This window comes from Pan troglodytes, chromosome 8, assembly GCF_028858775.2.
Source record: "Pan troglodytes isolate AG18354 chromosome 8, NHGRI_mPanTro3-v2.0_pri, whole genome shotgun sequence".
Lineage (NCBI taxonomy): Eukaryota > Metazoa > Chordata > Mammalia > Primates > Hominidae > Pan > Pan troglodytes.
The window spans coordinates 40504254-40524135 of record NC_072406.2 but is presented as its reverse complement, the minus strand read 5'-3'; the positions used below and the strand labels follow the sequence as shown (position 1 = coordinate 40524135).

At 37.1% G+C, this 19882-nt stretch overlaps 1 protein-coding gene across 3 annotated transcripts in view; it reads right to left on the bottom strand.

Annotated features, from left to right (window-relative positions):
- Positions 1-9622: 9622 nt before the first annotated feature.
- The window catches only part of RAB18 (RAB18, member RAS oncogene family), a 35954-nt gene continuing 25694 nt past the window's right edge, over positions 9623-19882 (bottom strand). The window contains exons 4-8 of one of the 3 annotated variants that reach the window (XM_016962835.4): positions 17840-17926; positions 16876-16948; positions 15602-15720; positions 15461-15527; positions 9623-11579 (exon numbers count right to left, since the gene is read on the bottom strand). In XM_016962835.4, coding sequence (XP_016818324.1) covers positions 11404-11579; positions 15461-15527; positions 15602-15720; positions 16876-16948; positions 17840-17926 — 522 coding nt within the window. In that variant the 3' untranslated portion in view covers positions 9623-11403. The remainder of the gene's footprint in view (positions 11580-15460; positions 15528-15601; positions 15721-16875; positions 16949-17839; positions 17927-19882) is intronic. The other 2 variants (XM_016962834.3, XM_054660883.2) reach the window with 2 other exon arrangements.

The following is a 19882-nucleotide window of genomic DNA, read 5'->3' as shown; positions in this document are numbered from 1 at the left end:
AGCAAATATTTTGAAACAAGTATCAGATCACATTACTTCTATGGCAAAGTTGGTTAATTATCTTCCCAATAACCACCTAACACTTCTTCCTTACTGCCATTGGAGACAGCAATGTGCCTAACCTAGACTATATTTTCTAGCTTTTTTTGTTAGGTGTGGCCAGGAGATTACATTCCAGCCAGTGAAATAAATGGGAACGGTATACGTGTATCTTCAGGAAGTTCCCCCAAAAGACAACTGACTCAGTAGAGAGTGTGCCCTTTTGTCTTCCTCTCTTTTCTGCTGCCTGGAATATGGATGTGATAAACAGAGCTCTCCCATCCTGCAGCCACTTTGGACCGTGAGGTAGTCTTGAGGATGGATAGAAATGGCCAATAGAGTCACTCTCAACAGTCCTGAATGATCATTTTTGGACTTCTCTGGTATGAGAAAACAAATCCTTGCACATTTAAACAATTATTATTCTGAATTTTCAGTTAATATACACCCAAACCTAATCCTAAATAATACAATTCCTTTGTTTTTTCTTAGTCATGCTAGTTAACATATCCACCACTTCATGTACTTATTTTTCTGTGGTGAGAACTTTTTTATTGGTACATAATTTTTGTATGTATTTATGGAAAACAAGTGACATTTTCATACATGTATAAAATGTGCAATAATCAAGTTATCTGATTATTCAGACTACCCATCACCTCAAGCATTTATCATTTCTTTGTGGTGAGAACATTCAAAATCCCCTCTTCTAGCTATCCTGAAATATACAATATAGTGTTAACTATAGTCACCCTACTGTGCTATTGAACATTAGAAATTATTTCTTCTATCTGTATTTTTGTAACCCTTAACCAACTTCTCTTCATCCTCTTGCCCATCTTCCCTTTCCAGCCTCTGGTAACTATCATTCTACTCTCTACCTCTGTTAGGTCAACTTTTTTAGCTCCCACATATGAGTGAGAACATTCAATATTTGTCCTTCTGTGCCTTGTTTATTTCACTTAACATAATAACCTCCAGTTCCAACCATGTTGCTGCAAATGATTTCATTCTTTTTTATGGTCTAATAGTATTCCTCTTTCTTTATCCATTCATCCACTGATAGACACTTAGGTTGATTCCATATTTTGGCTATTGTGAATAGTGCCACAATAAACACCGGAATGCAGATATTCCTTTCATAGCCTGATTTTTTTTCCTTTGAATAAATACCCAGTGGTGGAATTGCTGGATCAAATGGTAGTTCTATTGTTAGTTTTTTTGAGAAATCTCCATTCCATGGTCGCTGTGCTAATTTACATTTCCACCAACAGTGTAGAAGAGTTCCCTTTTCTCTGCATCCTCATCAGCATTTATTTTTGTCTTTTTGATAATTGCCATTCTAAAACGTGTGAAATAATATCTCATTATGGTTTTGATTTGCATTTCCCTGATGATTACTGATGTTGAGCATTTCTTTTTCATATACCCATTGGCCATTTGTATGTCTTCTTTTGAGAAAAGTTTACTCAGATCCTTTGCCCACTTTTTAAAGGGATCATTTGTTTTGCTGTTTGTAACTTCTGTATTTAAAGCTCTTCAGTGGTTTCCCATCACACTCAGCATAACATCCAAACTCCACAAAGGATCTACATGTTCTGACTCCTGCTTCCTTCTTCTAACACCCTCCTGCTCGCTTTCTGTGCTACATAAACACTGGCCTTGTTATTCCCTGAACTCACCAAGCAGGATCTGCTCAGGCCCTTTCACATTTGCCAGTCCTTCTCCAGTAAACTCTCTTCTCCCACACGTAGGCGTATGCGTAGCAACAGCTTTTCTTATTGACTAGAGTCTCTGCTCAAATGTCACTTGCCCAGAGAGGACTTGCTTCAGACTGAAACACTTTTTATCCAGTTAGTGTGGTCTATTTTCTTCCCACTCTTATTTCAAAATCATGTAATTAATCTTTTTACTCTCTTTTCCACCCTACTACATACACTAACATGAGGACATTGACTCCGATTTATTCACCACTCTATCCCTAGGACTTAGAACCATGCCTGGCAAATAGGAGGTCTGAAATAAATCTTTGCTGAATAAATCAACAAGTTATGGAATTTCTATTCAGGGGAGAAAAGATTAAATTGTGCTGGCACAGTTTGCTATCTGCCTGGAAGAAAATAAACATCATAAAAACACCATAAACACAAATAAATTCCAGATGGATTACATAATAAAATGTGAAGACAAATAAGCAAACAACAAAACTATGAACATAGTAGGAAAAAAATGTTTGAGAATGGCTGTATAACCTTGGGATGGGGTTGCCTTCTTAACTAAAAGGGAAACACGAAAGCCATAAAGGATTAATAATGCCGTCCACACAAAAGTGAAATAATTAAATTTAATAGTTAAAAAACAAATGATTGACCAGGTGCAGTGGCTCACACCTGTAATCCTAGCACTTTGGGAGGCCAAGGCAGTGGATCACTTGAGCTCAGGAGTTCAAGACCAACCTGGGCAACACAGTGAAATCCTCATCTCTACAAAACGAAAACAAAAAAGCCAAATGACTGCTCTGAACCATTGCGCCCGGCCAAGAACAAATGCTCTGTCTCTGACAAGGACATGAGTTGGTTCTTATGCCCTCCCTGAGAACATGTTAAAAATATATTTTAAACATTAAAGAACTTTGGGAGGCCGAGGCGGGCGGATCACGAGGTCAGGAGATCGAGACCACCCTGGCTAACACGGTTGAAACCCCATCTCTACTAAAAATACAAAAAATTAGCCGGGCGTGGTGGCGGGCGCCTGTAGTCCCAGTTACTCGGGAGGCTGAGGCAGGAGAATGGTGTGAACCTGGGAGGTGGAGGTTGCAATGAGCCAAGATTGGGCCACTGCACTCCAGCCTGGGCGACAGAGCAAGCCTCCGTCTCAAAAAAAAAAAATAAAAAAATAAAAAAAAATAAAGAAAAGAACAAATCTTTGTTGTTGTTGTTTTTGTGACGGAGTCTTGCTCTGTCGCCCAGGCTGGAGTGCAGTGGCGCAATCTCGGCTCACCGCAACCTCTGCCTCCTGGGTTCAAGTGATTCTCCTGCCTCCCAAGTAGCTGGGACTACAGGCGACCACCACCATGCTTGGCTAATTTTTCCATTTTTAGTAGAGACAGAGTTTCACCATGTTGGTCAGAATGCCCTTGGACTCCTGACCTCAAGTGAACTGCCCACCCTGGCCTCCCAAAGTGTTGGGATTACAGGCGTGAACCATTGCGCCCAGCCAAGAACAAATCTTAATAGTAAAGGGCTGAGGCGGAAGGATCACCTGAGCCCAGGAGGTCAAGACCAGCCCGGGCAACATAGAGACTCTATCTCTCCAAAAAGTAGAAAAATTTGCAGGGCATGGTAGTGCCTACCTGTAGTCCCCACTATTTGGGAGGCTCAGATGGGATGATTGCATGAGCCCAGGAAGCTGCAGTGAGCTATGATGGCAGCATTGCACTCCTGCCTGGGCAACAGGGTGAGATCCTAACTAAAAATAAAATAGTGAAGGCAGCGAAGAATATCATCCTGAGATATTTCTACAGATTTATGCAAGATAGAGGCCTCTAATAGATAAAGGAAGAGAAAAAGGAAGTCTAGGACACGTAGGTAGAGACTGCAGAGTGATGAGAGCCAACCTGCCTCGGGGTGGCCAGGAAAGCCCTGATCAGTGTCAGGTATAGTAGAGGTGGGAGGAGGGAGACCAGACATAATCACAAGGAAACTTTCTGGTAATATGAATATTCTGTATCTTAACTGACAGTGGTTCTTTAGGGAGTGGGGAGGACAGGGTCTCACTCTTGCCAGGCTGGAGTGCAGTGACACAATCACAACTCACTGCCACCTTGACCTGGGTTGCTCAAATGATCCTCTCACCTCAGCCTCTGGAGTAGTGGAAACCATAGCTGCACCACAATATGCCTGGCTATTTTTTTTTTTTTTTATAGTTTTTTGTAGAGACGAGATCCCACTATGTTGCCCAAGCTTGTCTGGAACTCTTGGGCTCAAGCAATCTTCCTGCCTCAGCCTCTCAAACTGCTGGGATTACAGCCGTGAGCCACCACACCTGGCCTTGATTGTGATAGTATTTATACAAGTGCATATATTTATTAAAACTCATCAAGATGTAGCCTTATGTAATCAAAGTAGATTACAGTACTTATGGGAATTTCATCTAAGGCAGTAAACATAAACACTGAAAAATTACAAATTGCATTTTTGCTATTTTGCCTAGAAAATGAAAGAAACCCTAGTTAAACCAAAGTACCAAATGAAAGAAATTAATTAGGTGTCTCAATAAACTTAGAAAAGTCTATAGCTTTTCTTTATTAGTGACAACTACACAGAATTCTGAAATGAAGAAAACCTACGTTCTATTCACACTGACAAAACAAAATTCACAGGGATAATTTTAATAAAGAAGGTATAGGTCCTATGTGAAGAAAACCATAAACCACTAAAAACATAGAATCTGAATACAGAAAGATACCCCATGTATCCTCATGGCAAGTCTTGTAACTAAATTATCAGTTTTCTCACAATTAATGCAGGAATATCATGTAATCCTAATTAGAATCCTGATTTTAAAAAACTAACTAAAAATTAAATTTTTGGTTTTTAAAACTTTTAAGGATGCAAAACTTCAAACAAATTCAAAAGACAAGTCACTGGGTGAAGATGTCAGCAATACATATTAATGACAAAAGATTAGTAACCATATTCCATTAAAAGAAATAAACCTCCTTCATATGAATATTTTTTAAAGGACCCACCAAAAGGAAAAATGGGTGAGGGATCATTTTGAAGATTCATATGTGAAGAAAAAAAATAAAGCACGTAGAAGGATTTGCCTTACAAGTCATATACTATGTTTTCTGTTATCTAAAGCCATGATCAAGACTTTTGCTTTACCAAACTCCTGTGGCAGTCTGATGAAACCTGCAGAGCTATTTTAAGAATGTTTTTTAAAACATAAAATACACAGGATTAAAGAAAAACCAATTATACTAAAATACATTACTTTCCAAGGTTAAGAGCCCCTAAAATAGAAGGTCAAAGTAGATTACAGTACTTATGGGAATTTCATCTAGGGCAATAGCAGTACTTCAGCTCAGTAGGAAAAGGCAGGCTTATTTCATGTTTTGTGCAGAACAAGCTACATGTATGAAGAAGAATGAGATGGCTCCTTATCCTGTGCCATAAACAAGTGAATTCCAAGGGATTCAAGATTTTAAAAGAAAAAATAAAATAAAAATCTCATAAGAGGTTAAGGAAACTATGTCAAATTTAAGAGTTGAGGAGCCCAGAAGCAATAAAACATTTTTTTTAATTGTAAGGAAAATACAGTATAAACAAAATTTAAAAAGGCTTAGGTTTGAAAAAATGCTTATAACATACACATTTAGATTAATATCTGTAGTATACAAACAGCTCATATAATAAAACCACAAAAAACTGAACAGAGAAACTGGCAAAGGATATAAATAATCATTTCAAAAGAGTCCACAAACATGAAAACGACTGCAGAAAATGCAAACTAAGTTACACTCAAAAGTTACACCTGGCCGGGCGCGATGGCTCGTGCCTATAATCCCAGCAATTTGGGAGGCTGAGGGGGGCAGATTATCTGAGGTCAGGAGTTCGAGACCAGCCTGGCCAACATGGTGAAACCCCGTCTCTACTAAAAATATAAAAATTAATCAGGCATGGTGGCACATGCCTATAATCCCAGCTACTTGGGAGGCTGAGGCAGGAGAATCACTTGAACCTGGGATGCAGAGGTTGCAGTAAGCCAAGATCACGCCACTGTACTCCAGCCTGGGCGACAGAGTCAGACTCTGTCTCAAAAAAAAAAAATATATATATATATATATACTATCTGGGAAAGATTCATTTGTATTCCAAACCTCAGCATCACACAATATACCTTTGTAACAAACATGCACATGTACTCCCGAGTCTAAAATAAAAGTTGAAAAAAAATTACACCTTATAAGTATCAAAGTAACTAAAATGTGGTAACACCTCAGGGCTGATGGGGAATGCAGGGAAAGTGATATGTCCATAGTTATTACACTAGTGGAAATGTAGAAGGTTACAGACTTTGGGAAGCTATTGACAAAATATATCAAAACTTAAAAAATGCATTGTCTGATCTATGGATCCAACACACAGATATCTAACAAAAGGAAATGTGTACAAGGATATTTATCGTGGTACTATCTACAGTAGCAAAAACATAGAAACAAGATAATTGCCCATTACTAGAGGAATAGTTGAATAAATTGTGGTATCTGACACATTTAGAATTTTAATATTGTACCATCACAGAAATGGATCTTAGATGTACAGAAATTGGTTTGGAGGGATTTTCACAATCTACTATTAGGAAAGAAAAGCAGCCAGATGCGGTGACTCATGCCTGTAATCCCAGCACTTCAGGAGGCCAAGGCAGGATAGCTTAAGCCCAGGAGCTCGAGACCAGCCTGGGCAACACAGGGAGATCCTGTCTATACAAAAAGATGTTTAAAAAATTACCCAGGCATGGTGGTGCACACCTGTAGTCCAGCTACTTGGGAAGCTGAGGTGAGAAGATCACTTGGGACTGGAAGGTTGAGGCTGCAGTGAGCTGTGATCACACCACTGCACTCCTGCCTGGGCGACAGAGCGAATGCCTGTCTCTAAAAAAATAAAAAAAAGACAAAGAAAAACAACATGCAGAGATGAATATACAGATGGTTCCAATTTATAATATATATTTAAAGAAAACTGTAACTGTATATAAATATATATGTATCTATATGTATTTGCATATGATTATAAACATCGAGAAATGCAGAAAGAGCATATGTGCTAGGATGCAACAGATACCTCAGGGAGGAGAGGAACGAGAGGGCATGCTCGGGTGACAGAGGAAATGAAAAGAAACCACATCATATATGTATGAAGTTAACTCATTTACAGTTTTCTATGTATATATCCATAAAGAAATACGTAAAAGTATTCTCACTAAAATGTTAATAGTTATTTAAGAGTAGTGGCTTTTCAAGTGGTTTACTTTTTTTCTTCCTTATGCAAATAATCTATTACTGATGTAACTAACTTGACGTACGAGCACCTCTAAATAAGAAAAACACACACATTCTCACACTACTTATATTTGGTTGCAAGAAAAAAGAAAATCCAAGTCAAATTGCCTTCAACAAAAAAGGAATTTATTGGCTCACATAAGTGAAAGCTGAGAAATAGATCTCAATTCAGGTCCAATTTGATCCAGAAGTTCCCAAGGGCTCCAATAGACTCCCTCTCACCCTGGTACTGCCTCAGGCTGGTTCCTTTATATTAGAAAAACGAGCTGCAGCAAGTTCAGAATGTGACTCCTCCCAGCACACTATCTCCAACAAGATGTCTTCAATAGCTCCTGAAAAAGCCTAGGCAAACATCTTTATCTCAGTAGTCTGGTCTGGGTCAGGTGCCTACCCCTGAACCATTGCTACTGGGGAAGTGGGGCACTGCTAAAAGGTAACCGGGTTAATCTAGAAAGCCGAGGGTGTGACAATGCCACCCAAATCACATGCACGATTGTTTGCAGGGGTGGGGGTGGGGGTGGGGGTGGTATGGTGGGAGAAGGAAGTAGGTGCTGGATCGGGCAGCCACAGCACACACAAACAAGAAATTAAAGTCAGTCATAAACATATCCAATAAAATATTAAAAGTACTCAAGCTCACTAGTAATCAAAGAAACACAAAAAAAAACTATGTAATTTGTTGCTTCTCCGGTTAAAAAAGAGGAAAAAAAAAAAAAAACAAGAAATAACCTGCATGAGAAATGGTAAAGGGGACAAGACTGAGAACAGGCATGAACACACGACCATTCAAAATATGTGTGTAGGTGTGTGTGTGCTTGCATTCATAGAACAGCTTTAACTAAGGGGCACTTAAGCAAACTTTATACCACAATCAGAAACATGACTGATTCCCAAATATGAAACAATAAGCTAGCAACAAAACAGTAAAATGTAAAGCCCCATCACAGTAGTCCTCCAGCATGATAGATGGTCCCAACTGGGGAGAGAAAAATTAAAAAAAAAAAAAAAGACCTGGGTGATTCTATATTCCTTAGCCCGTAGTCTTGACTTAGCTAGCCTGTCTATGTCTATTTATTCTCGTCTTTCAACAGTTTAGGCAAAACCCAGGGTGAAGTCTATATAGTTGAGTATACACGGCAAGGTCGGAGTCAGAACAATGTCTTCTGAAAGCTGAATAACGTTTTTACCCCTATACTTAACTAGGGAAATACAGGAAAGACAAAATAACTTCCTAAGTATTACTAGTGAAATGTACCCCCAAGAAAGAGAAGCATAATGCTTGAATATGGAGAGGATCTCTGATCTATAATACCTGAAGAATTGTTGAGTTCATTTGAAAAAAACACACAGAAAAAATATGTATTAAGTTGTACTTAAAGACACTATGGTTATTAGGTAAGCCTGTGCCAACTCACAGGCAGAACAAGTACTGGTGTAAGAAGGATTCTTTTATGAGCTATGGTGCTAGCCCCACCCTTAGTAGAGAATCATGTCTCTTGACCATGCAAGCTACGATGAATCAAAATCAAGTCTATTTCCACAACACTCAACTAGAATGTCAACACCAAGTATGAGTTTATGGATGGCAATCAAATACATGAAATGAAAACATCACCCCAGATTTCAGTTTTGAGCAAATTACTGTTTCCATAATTTCTATTCTCACATAAAAAGTGAAGGTACCATAAGTCCCCTAACTTTGTACCTTTTCTAAGTCAGGATTTTCAGTCCACTCTGAGCAGGTGAAAGAAATAAGACCACCTACTCCACTACCTTAACTTTTATGTCACATGACTTATGAGGTAGGTTTACATCATGGGATTTACTCTATAACCCAAAAGTGTGAAATACTTCTATTACATATAACAAAAGAGTGATAAAGAAATAGTGGAACTGCCTTAACTCGGTTGTGTTACAAAAAGCTGGTAACTAACTACCCATTGTAAAAGGAGCGATGGTGAAGAGTATGGGCTCAGAAGTAAAAATGCCATGACTGGAATCCAGCTCAGTGACTGAGTAGCTATGTGATCTTTGGGGGTTACCTAACATACCTACATTGTGTTGTCCTCACCTTTAAAATGGGCATAATAGGAGTACTAATCTCTTAAGGTTGCTGTGAGGTTTAATGAGATAATTCAGCACTTAGGCATCTGGCACCAAGGAAGCTTTCAATAAATATTAACTATTACTCAGAAATTGAATAGTTTTTTATTTGTTTGGGTCAATCTCAGTACTACTAGAACTCAAAATACTATATTCTAATTGTTCTAATTTGTACCATCTGCAAAAGACCCTTTAAGACTGCTTCAATGATTCTGAAAAGAATTAACAAAACCCTGTTACTAGGTGCCTGACCTTAGATATTACAACTGTTTCATTACAAAACCTCCACTACAAAACACTAAGCTTGCAACAAAATAACAAAATGAAAGCCACATAATTTGAGTAACACAATAGTACGTATTCTTCAGCTGATGAGAGTAATAGGGAAATGTATATACTTCCTACACAAATGCATCTAGGGAAAGCAGGCTATATTTATTCAAGAACTAGAAAAAGGTTACAATATAAATCTATCAAACAAAATTCATTTTTGTTATATTCAAGTAACTCATATATATTCAAATTTAGACCAAATCAAGACAACAATCCAATACACAGATTATTATATAGCTCAAGGAGCAAAAAACAACAGTCTTGTCAATACAGACTCTACATAAATACACAAATCTCAAGTTTTAATATAACATGAACAAATCACAAGTACATGTGTTAGTGTTCTTTCTCCAAATTTCTAGTAGTAAATCTTGTATATTTAGTAAAAGCATATAGAATGTATAAAACCTTCAACCACATGTAATGTAGACTAGGAAGTGTAAATCAAATAGAATGTGAGGTTTTTATATGTAAAGATGTACATTTCAGAAAGAACCCAACATGAAGTAAATTAACAAACATATTGCAAAGGTGGTCACTCACAAAAATGCTTATCATTTGCAATTGTATACAGAGAACAAACTGCCCAGAAATTAATACTGGAATCTTACTGAGGGGTATTATAGTAACCAACCTTAAAGGACAAATAACTTATTTGAGGGGTTAAAATAGCAGAGATCAGTATAAATTAAATAACACATGAATGAAAAAAATCTACAATATACAATAGCAAGAGGTGAGAAAACTGAATACTGTGAAAAAGATTTATTAGTCTGTACAAGTTGGTTTTGATGAACTATTGGTTACTTGTTAAGTAAATTGTCAAGATTTTCATTGTGACAGTATTTTCCCTCACACATCAGAATCTGGAAGCAATATGCCTTTTTCAAATTATCACTTAGTGTTTTTTTTCCCCACCCCTCAAAACACAGAAATAGGTTTTTGAATATCAACTAGCCATTATGGAAGCCGTAAGATACAGATATTCATCAACATTACACAAGCTACAATTAAGGTACCTGGACAAACACTACCAACATTTATGAAAAAAGATGTTGGTTTTAAAAGTGTATGAGGAGTTACAATAAACACACTATTCATGTCCTCCTGAAACCAAAATGGGGGAAAACCTTATTGTCATTCTGCCAAACACCACATAACTAAAAATGCTGCACAGAGTCATGAATCCAATGTACATATCACAGGATTAAAACTCCAGTTAAGCAACTGAGCTAATCATTGAAGTAAATTAAAAATACCAAGCTTCTTTAACCTATCAATGCTGTTTTAGAAGCATCATCCGAACAAATAGAGATTTAGTTATAAATTGGCCTGGGCTACATTCTGTGATGAGAATTTTGCTTAGTACTAAAAAAGAATCTCAAACATCCCAGAAAAGCTGTGGAATCATGCTCTTTATTATTCCTGAAAGAAAATTTGCCACGTTTGATGATACCTCTATTCTTCCCCGTGGTTCTAGGAGTTCTAAATACCAAGTAATTCAGAAAATGATAGGAGTATTTAAGCAAAAAGAATAGCAAAAGCAGACTTTGTATCAACATATCCTAGATAGATGGATTTTTTAAAAAATTACATGATAAATGTAAATCATAAAATTGAATGTACTTATAAAGGTACACCTATTTTGTGCTACATAAAAAAACTGTAGACTGCAAACTGTGCATGCTTACCATAACATTTTACCCGGGGTCGATGAGTGGGATTTCTTGCAAATATTTACTGCTATGATATAAAACAATTATGTGCAAACTGCAAGGTCCCTAAAATAGCAGTTAAAGAGTTTATATACAGAAAGATGTCACTATCTGATCAAATATGCAAGAGATGGAATTTCCCAGAGTTTATAACACAGAGCAATAACCACCACAGGCTCCTCCTCCTTGGCCTTCTTCCCTGTGTGACAGTTTGACTCCTTTATTCTGGTTCTCACTTTCCCACAGTCCAGGGGTCTGAATGATCTTTTCAACAAGTTCTTCAAAGGCACATTGTACACCATCACAGGTTTTTGCACTTGCCTCTGAAATTCAAGGAAAAAGGTCATTCATAGTATATTCCTTTCTGGCCATATTCTCATGTTTTTCTGGGAAACTATCAGGGCATAAATATCAGCCTACAATATATTAAGATCCAAATCAGCAATTTTTCCCCAAAGGTCAATAACTAGTGAATTTCCAAATCTCAAAATTGAGCTAATTAAATTCTATCCATAAGAATACTAGTATATAATTTCATACCAAAAAAACACTGGTTTATAATCTTAAAACTGTGATAGAATTGTAACTTGTAAAGCCCTACTTAAATAGCAAGCGAAAGTTTTTTCCTTAAGCTTTCAGTTAACTCTTACAACTCGCTCCCAAGGCAGATATTATTCCTATTTTAAAATAAAGAAATTCATACAAGTTAAACAATTAACCTGATTATTCTGTGCCTTCAACCAAGCAGCTCCAGGCAGCTGGACAAAATGACAAACCACCATGAAAACTGGTCCCACAGCAAATGTTTGCTCATGAAACTCAACTGGACACTCAGCACTGCTTCCAACCCTACGTTTCCTTAGTGATGATCTTTCTCACCGTCTGAGATGAGTACTTTATTCCTTCCTCTCAAAACTCTATCGCAGCTAATAATCTAGCTGCATTATGCTGAGAAAATCAGAAGCAATCTGGCAAGAACTGCCTGATCATCCCACTAATAAATTTACCAAGCTACCTGCATATGTATCCTCATGCTCTGCTTTCCCTCCTGTGAGAATGGATAAACTATCCCTGCTGCTATCCAAGCCATCGCCTTCTTTTGTTCCTGGAGTCCCATCCCTTCTCATTCACCGAAGGACCAAACGCTCTCTCTATTGGATCATACCAATCAGCCTAAAAGTCTGCTGAATTATTTTCCATCCTATTAAAAAACAAACTTGCTCTCTAGGCCACATGCCCTTCTTGTAGCCACCCATTTCTCCACTGTCTTTGAAACCTCTTCTAAAGAGTTATCCACATAAGCTGTTTCTACCTTCTTATCTCACGTTCTTTCTTCAAACTACTCTAATTAGGCTTTCATTCCCACCACTCCACTGAAATCATTCTTTTCCAAGACCACCAACACCCTTTATCTTGTCAAATCCCATATCCTAATTTTATTTGACATCTTTGGTATCTGATACTGCTAATCACTTCCTCTTCTTTTAAACAAGTTGTTCCCTTGACTTCCAGGACACTGAACATGCCTGAAAATCCTCTGAGCCCACTGACATGTCATGTGCAGCCTTGTTTGCTGGCACTTCCTCTTTCTGCTGACCTCTAATTGCTGGAATCCCCCAGGGTTCAATCTTCTGCCATTTTCTTTGTTTTGTTTTGTTTTTGAGACAGGGTCTCACTCTGTCACCTAGGCTGGAGTGCAGTGGGAGCTCCACTGCAGCCCTGGCCTCCCAGGCTCAAGTGATCCTCCCACCTCAGCCTCCAGAGCAGCTGGAATCACAGGCCCATGCCACTATACACAGCTGATTTTATTTGGAGATGAGGTCTCACTATGTTGCCCAGGCTTCTTCAGCCCTTTTCTATCCACGTTCTTTCCTGAAGTCACCACTCTAATCACATGACCTTGAATGCCACCTAAATGCCAATGACCACCATGTCCACCGGTTATCGGAAAAATGTCTCATTCTTATGTCAAAGTGAAATTCTTGACTCCTCACTTCCCTACCCTAAACCTGCTCTTATCTCAATCTTTCACATCCTAATTATTGGCAGCACAATCTACCTCACTGCTCATGCCTAAAACATGGAGTTATCTCTGATTGCTCTCTTTTTTTTTTTTTTGAGACAGAGTCTTGCTCTGTCGCCCAGGCTGGAGTGCAGTGGCGTGATCTCGCTCACTGCAAGCTCCGCCTCCCAGGTTCAAGCAATTCTCCTGCCTCAGCCTTCCAAGTAGCTGGGACTACAGGCACCCGCCACCACGCCCGGTGAATTTTTTGTATTTTTAGTAGAGACGGGGTTTCACCGTGTTAGCCATGGTCTCGATCTCCTGACCTCGTAATCCACCTGCCTCGGCCTCCCAAAGTGCTGAGATTACAGGCATGAGCCACTGCACCTGCCCGATTGCTCTTTTTAATTATCCTCCATACCCAATCCACCCACAAATCCTGTCAGCTATACCTTCACTGTATCTCCCAGAACTGCCAATTTTCTACCACCCTCTACGGCTACACAGTCAAACCGCTTCTTCCTTCATCTGGGCCACTGCAAGAGAAGAACTAGTCTCTTGCTTCTGTTTCCCCTAGTCCATTTTCTACACAACAGGATCTTTTTAGAATATCAGGTCACACCGCTGCTTCCCTACTTTCCACCACAATTGGAATACAATCCATCTCTTTACCATTTGAATGGCATCTCTCACCATCTGCCTTCTCCTTAACACACACTATGCTCCAGTACACACGCTTTCTTCCTGTTCCTTTAACACAGTAGCCTGATTCCCACCTCAGGAAATATTTGCTCTTCTCTCAGCTTGAGATGATCTCCCTCTAGACTAGGGGTGTCCAGTGTTTTGGTTTCCCTGGGCCACATTAGAAGAAGAAGAATAGTCTTGGGCCACAAATAACATACAATAACACTAATGATAGCTGGAACTTAAAAAAAAGCACAAAATCTCATAATGTTTTAAGGAAGTTTACAAATTTGTGTTGGGCCACATTCAAAGCCATCCTGGGCCACATGCAGCCCATGAGTTGGACAAGCTTGCTCTAGATCCTCACCTGAGAGATTTCTGCTCAAATGGGACAGCCTCTAAGAACTTTCCCTAAGCAGTCCCCACTCCAGTCATTCTCTCTCCCCTTATAATGTTTTATTTCCTTCATAGCACTACTTACTTATTTAAGTCTGTCTCCCTTACTAGAATGTAAGCTCCATGTGGGCAGAAAGTTTGTCAGTTTTGTCCACTGTTACATCTTGAGTGTTCAATAAATATTGGGTAAACTAATGTATGGAAATGAGGGACATACAGCAAGTAAAAGTACTCGATTCCTTTCTGAAAATCTCAATACTTTCCACTAATTCCATTCTGCTTCTATCTATATATGAAGTCCTCTCAACTTCATTTGCAGATTCCTGGTAGCTTCTAACGCCATGGAATGGTTAAATCCGTAATTCCTAAAGCTGGCTTCACATCAGAATCAACTAGAGTGCTTTCAATAAACTGCCTTTCAAACCTGTAATACGGCACAGGGCCCAGGTGATTCTGACATAGCTCATCCAATTTTCTAGATGAGGGGTTGGCAAACTCTTTCTGTAAAGGGCCGGATAGAAAATATTTAGGCTTTGTGGGCCGTATGGCCTCTGTTGTAACTACTAAACTCTGCCATATGGCACAAAAGCAGCCACAGACAACATGTAAACACATGGACATGGCTGTGTACCAATACAAATGGGGGGCCAGATTTGGACCAGGCTGTAGTTTGGCAACTCTTGCTGGACCATGTTTCTCAAAAATTAATGTGCATACAAACCATATGAAGAGCTTGTTAAAATGCAGATTCTAATTCAGAAAATCTGGGGTAGGGCCTGAGCTGAAGCACTGCTAACAAGCTCCCAGGTGGTGCTGATGGTATCAGCATATGGACCAGCAAGGCATAACTTTAGCACTGGGTGCCAAACTTTACTGAATGCCACTATATCCTGTGAGGAATGATTTGACTGTTTTTTAATATGATTTCACATAATATGATCATACATTTTACAGGAAGAAGAATAAAGAACCTTGTTATATAGTTAGATTTTGTAACACAAGGCAACTAGGAACAATACTCTATACACATTTTATGGTTCATAAAGAAATAAACTTGGCAAAAACTCCATTCAAAAATTCCTCATTAATAATGAAAGGACAGATATTCATTCACACACCTACCTATAAATAACATGGAATGCTTTCGTGCAAATTTCAGGCCTTCATTTCTATCGACTTCACGATTTTCCTAAAATATAAATGCAATGATTAAGAAAGGCTACCAAAATATAGAACCAAAATGCCAAGTGTCTGCCTTCTTACCTTATCGATTTTATTTCCAACTAGCATGTTTACTATGTCATTTCTTGTACAGTATGTTTCCAATTCATTTAACCAATTATCCAGTTTAACAAATGTATCTCTTCTTGTGACATCATAAACTGAAATAAAAGGAGTCATTTGTTAAATAAGCATTAAAGAAAGAAGCAATGGCGTATTTCTGATATGTAGCTAGGAGTTAGCATTACTAAGCAATAGAGACAAGTCTGTTTTTTATTGTCTTCAACAATTAATATTGAGTGTCTACTGATCCAAATGGAAGAAACAAGTGTTTTTTTTTAAAAGCATACATATTTCAATCCTATTAACATATACTGTCACAGAAATGAAATTATATCCTGTGTAATAAGTGAAAACACATTTAATACCCATTAAAGCAAAACAACAGCTATTCCCATTCATAATGATGAATGAGGTCTATCCAAAAACCAGAGTGTTTAGATTCAAATCTGTGGCAAAATATTAAAAAAGAAATACATGAATGTAAACATCTATGACCCCATTAATTTGTTTATTACAAGAACCAAAATTTACAGCTTTGAAAAAATTGTAGTACAGTTAGTAGATGGGTTCCTGGTGGTCTTCCTGTTATCGCTTTCATCTTATGTCATTCTGCATTATAACAAAAACCTTATTAAAGTGTTTTATAAACTCAAGAGATGCTGAACCAAAAGGCTGTCACTACCAAGCCATAATATTTAAAAGAAGAGAATTCTACCTATTAATACAATTGATCAATATTCATTTTAAACAGTTTCCCAGGAATATCAAGAACAAGCACTTTTCAACAAATTACACTGAGAATCCACATCTGGTTTCTAAATTTTGTTTCATTATAAATCAATAGTGTTAAGTGCTTTGTGATATTTTTAGGACTAATAAAGCAGATTCTACTAATCAACAAATACTTTTCGTCCTTTATAAACTACAGCAAATATTAATATGCTGATAACTGAAGCCCAGTTTCTGTAATACTCCAAGACAGTCCAACATATGCTGATTAATCCTCAATTATGTTCTCATTGACATGTGTTTTCAAACCAAATAAATTAGCCTTGTCTTTATTTTTTAAGTGCTAGACAAGACTAAAATCAAAAGTTTTAATATTCATTAATATTACATGAAGTTAATACAACTACAAGTTACATAAAAGTAGCTCTAACGAGAAGTAAAACAAAGACATTAACTTTCACAGACTAGGACAATCAGAAACTCCAATAAATATTCTTAAATAGTACATTAAAGTAAACACTTACCTAATATAACACCCTGTGCACCTCTATAATAGCTGGGAGTTAATGTTCTAAACCTCTCTTGACCAGCAGTATCCTAAAAATGATCATTATTATTAAATTAAACAAAGTATAAATAGACCTTCAATATACTAGTTTAAGAGTAGAAAGTCAAACAGCATTACTAAAAATAGTATTAATGCATGAGCTCATTAAAAAACTGGAACTTAAATAAGATGTGTTCGCTTACTGACAAGTGTCACAAAATAAAATTATTTATAAATACTGATCTCTAGAAAAATGAAACTATGTAAAGGTTTTCTGCTGTTTTGAATTTAAGACTTTTATCATACATGAAATGAAACCCATGGTTCTAAACTCCAGCTGCACAATGAAATTTTCTGGGAATCTTGAGTCTACCCTCCAAAAAATTTCTGCTTAATTGGTCTAAGGTAATGACAGGAATTTTTTTTTTTTTAAATCTTACCAGGTGCTTTTAATGTAGAATCAAGGCTGAGAACCACTGATTTGAAGAAAATTATGGGACGTCTTACTTTAGGTAACAGATTTTTAGGTTGGGCTCTTTTAAGTGTTTTCTATGTATCTCCTTTTGAGAAAATGCATATAACCAAGCCATTCTTTATTACATGTTATTTCTGACTCATGTTAGGGTTAGTGAACAATGTACACTAGGTAGAAAATGTAAATTTCATAAAGCAGGGACTCATCTGCTTAATCACCAGTTTAACCATTGTGCTGAGACCAATTCTTGAAAAAAGACAGTTGCTCAGAATTTGTTGAGAAAAAAAAAAAAGAATGAACCTATTTAACAAGCCTTTACTTCCGGGCCCAATTCCTTCTCTCTCTTGTCTTTCTACCATCCTTGGACTATGGATTCAAGGTACCTAAGATTATACAAAGCAGCTCAGCCCACCACCTGTTTTATTAAATAAAGTTTTATTGAAACACAGCAGGCCTATTTGCTTACGTATTGCCACATGGCCCACTTCAGGATTGGACTATTTCCTATCTGGCTCTTTAAGAAAAAGTTTGCAGTCTGCTGATGCAAAGTAACCTAAAGAAAAGTAAAAGTAAAAACATGTATCAAACCTCAACTTAGCTACCAGTCCCACTGCTGTAAATGAGGGTTTGCTATGGGACAAGCAGAAGCTCCCCCAGATATAAAAATGTTAGAATAACCTGTAAGAGGTTTATAAGATTGGAGAAGAATTCAAACCAGGGGCGTGAGGGGCTTCAGCAAGACAGTAGGGAGGATCTGCAGTCATTTATAACCCCAGAAGAGAAACTTAAGAGGAAAGTAACGTTTCAATGTAAACCACTTCGAACATTCACCACTCTTCCACAGATACACTTACATAAATTTGAAAGCCTTTCCTTCCAGATCCTTACCACCACAGAAACTAATCCCCACTCTGCCATGCTTAAGTGAAGAATTAACAGATTTAAAGTAAATGTTCTGAACAGATAAATTTATAAAATAAATAATTTTTCTCTTTACAAAAATTCTCTCTGCCTCTAAGTTTCTTACAAAACCTGCCTTGGATTTTAAAATTATTCAATTTGCATATTTACTCACCTTTTCAAGAACAATAATATAAATTAAAAGCTGTTTAAAGCAAAGTGAACTTGCTATATAAAGCAGATTATAACTTTGATAACATGAGACAAGTCAATATTGTAGTCCATTAATCATTAATGAAACGGTATATGGATGCCCAGTGATCTTTTTTGATCACTATGCTCAAGTAATCAAAACCCAAATTTGCAGGGAAAAAAAAAGTAATCAACTAGAAGCCAAAAGATGTAACTACTATGCATATCATAGTAAAATGATTACTATGTGTATCAGTAAAAGTGTCACCACTTTTAGGAAGCAATTGGTAATATATATAATAAGAAACTAGAAATGCTCTTCACAGCCTTGTACTAGTACCTATTTCAGACAATCTGATTCATAAAAACTCAATAAAAAATGTATATTTTTAAATGACAAATCATTATGAGAATGTATCCTAGCTATTTGCTTACATGCAAAAATTGACAAATTAGTAATATTCAAATTATTCAGTATCCAGATACATTATAACTTTGAGAACTGCACCATGTTAAGCATTTAACTTTTAGTAGTACAGACTATCTGTTTTAGAGAGAAAGAAAAAAAAAAAAGAAGGAAAAACCATTACTGAAAAGACAAGCCTTGGATTTGGAACAGCGAATTACTGAATTACTGAATTTGGAAATTTAAGAAGCAGCTATTTTTCCATACATGGAACACTGTTCTATATTCATAACAAATAGTTTGAGGTAAGGACCAAGTATGAAATATTTTAGCCCCAAGACTTTTTGATAACAGGAAGAAAGTTTATTCTATTTGCATAAGGAAACTGTATCCATAACTTCCAGAGCTGGCAGAAAAACAAGTGAACATGAACTTTGTTCTCTCTGGTCTTCATTCAGATCAACTTCAAAAACTGCCTTAATGAAACACAACATAAAAATCAGAACTGCAATTCCAGTTAAAATATCCATAAATCCTGATGTTTTAAAAGTAAAAACCATAGCAAGAAAGTTTTAATGTTGAAATATTACACTTGACTTTGAAACTTTGCTTGTGAGTATTTATTAATAATTAGGCCAGATGTTTAGAGGCTTGCCATTTTTGGATTCACTTATAAAAGTGTTTAAATAGGTGTTATAATTTAGGGGGTGGAGGGAACCATGTGCAATAGCATCGCATCAGGATTTATAGTAACTATAAAGTGTATATGCTTAAATAGAAGTTAGATTGTTGCTTGTGTTTGTTTTCAAAACAGGAATATGTGGTAGGTATAATAACATCTTTGTAAGATAAATGAAGCACAGCTTTTTGTCTCTATCCTGTAGTTTTATTTTCTGATGGGGGAAGGAGAGAAGAAATTACTGAAAGATATATAGATAAATTCAGGGCTAGGAAAGATCTAGAAAGGCTTAATAATAGATGTAGGGAGTGAAAGTGAAGCAAGGACATAGA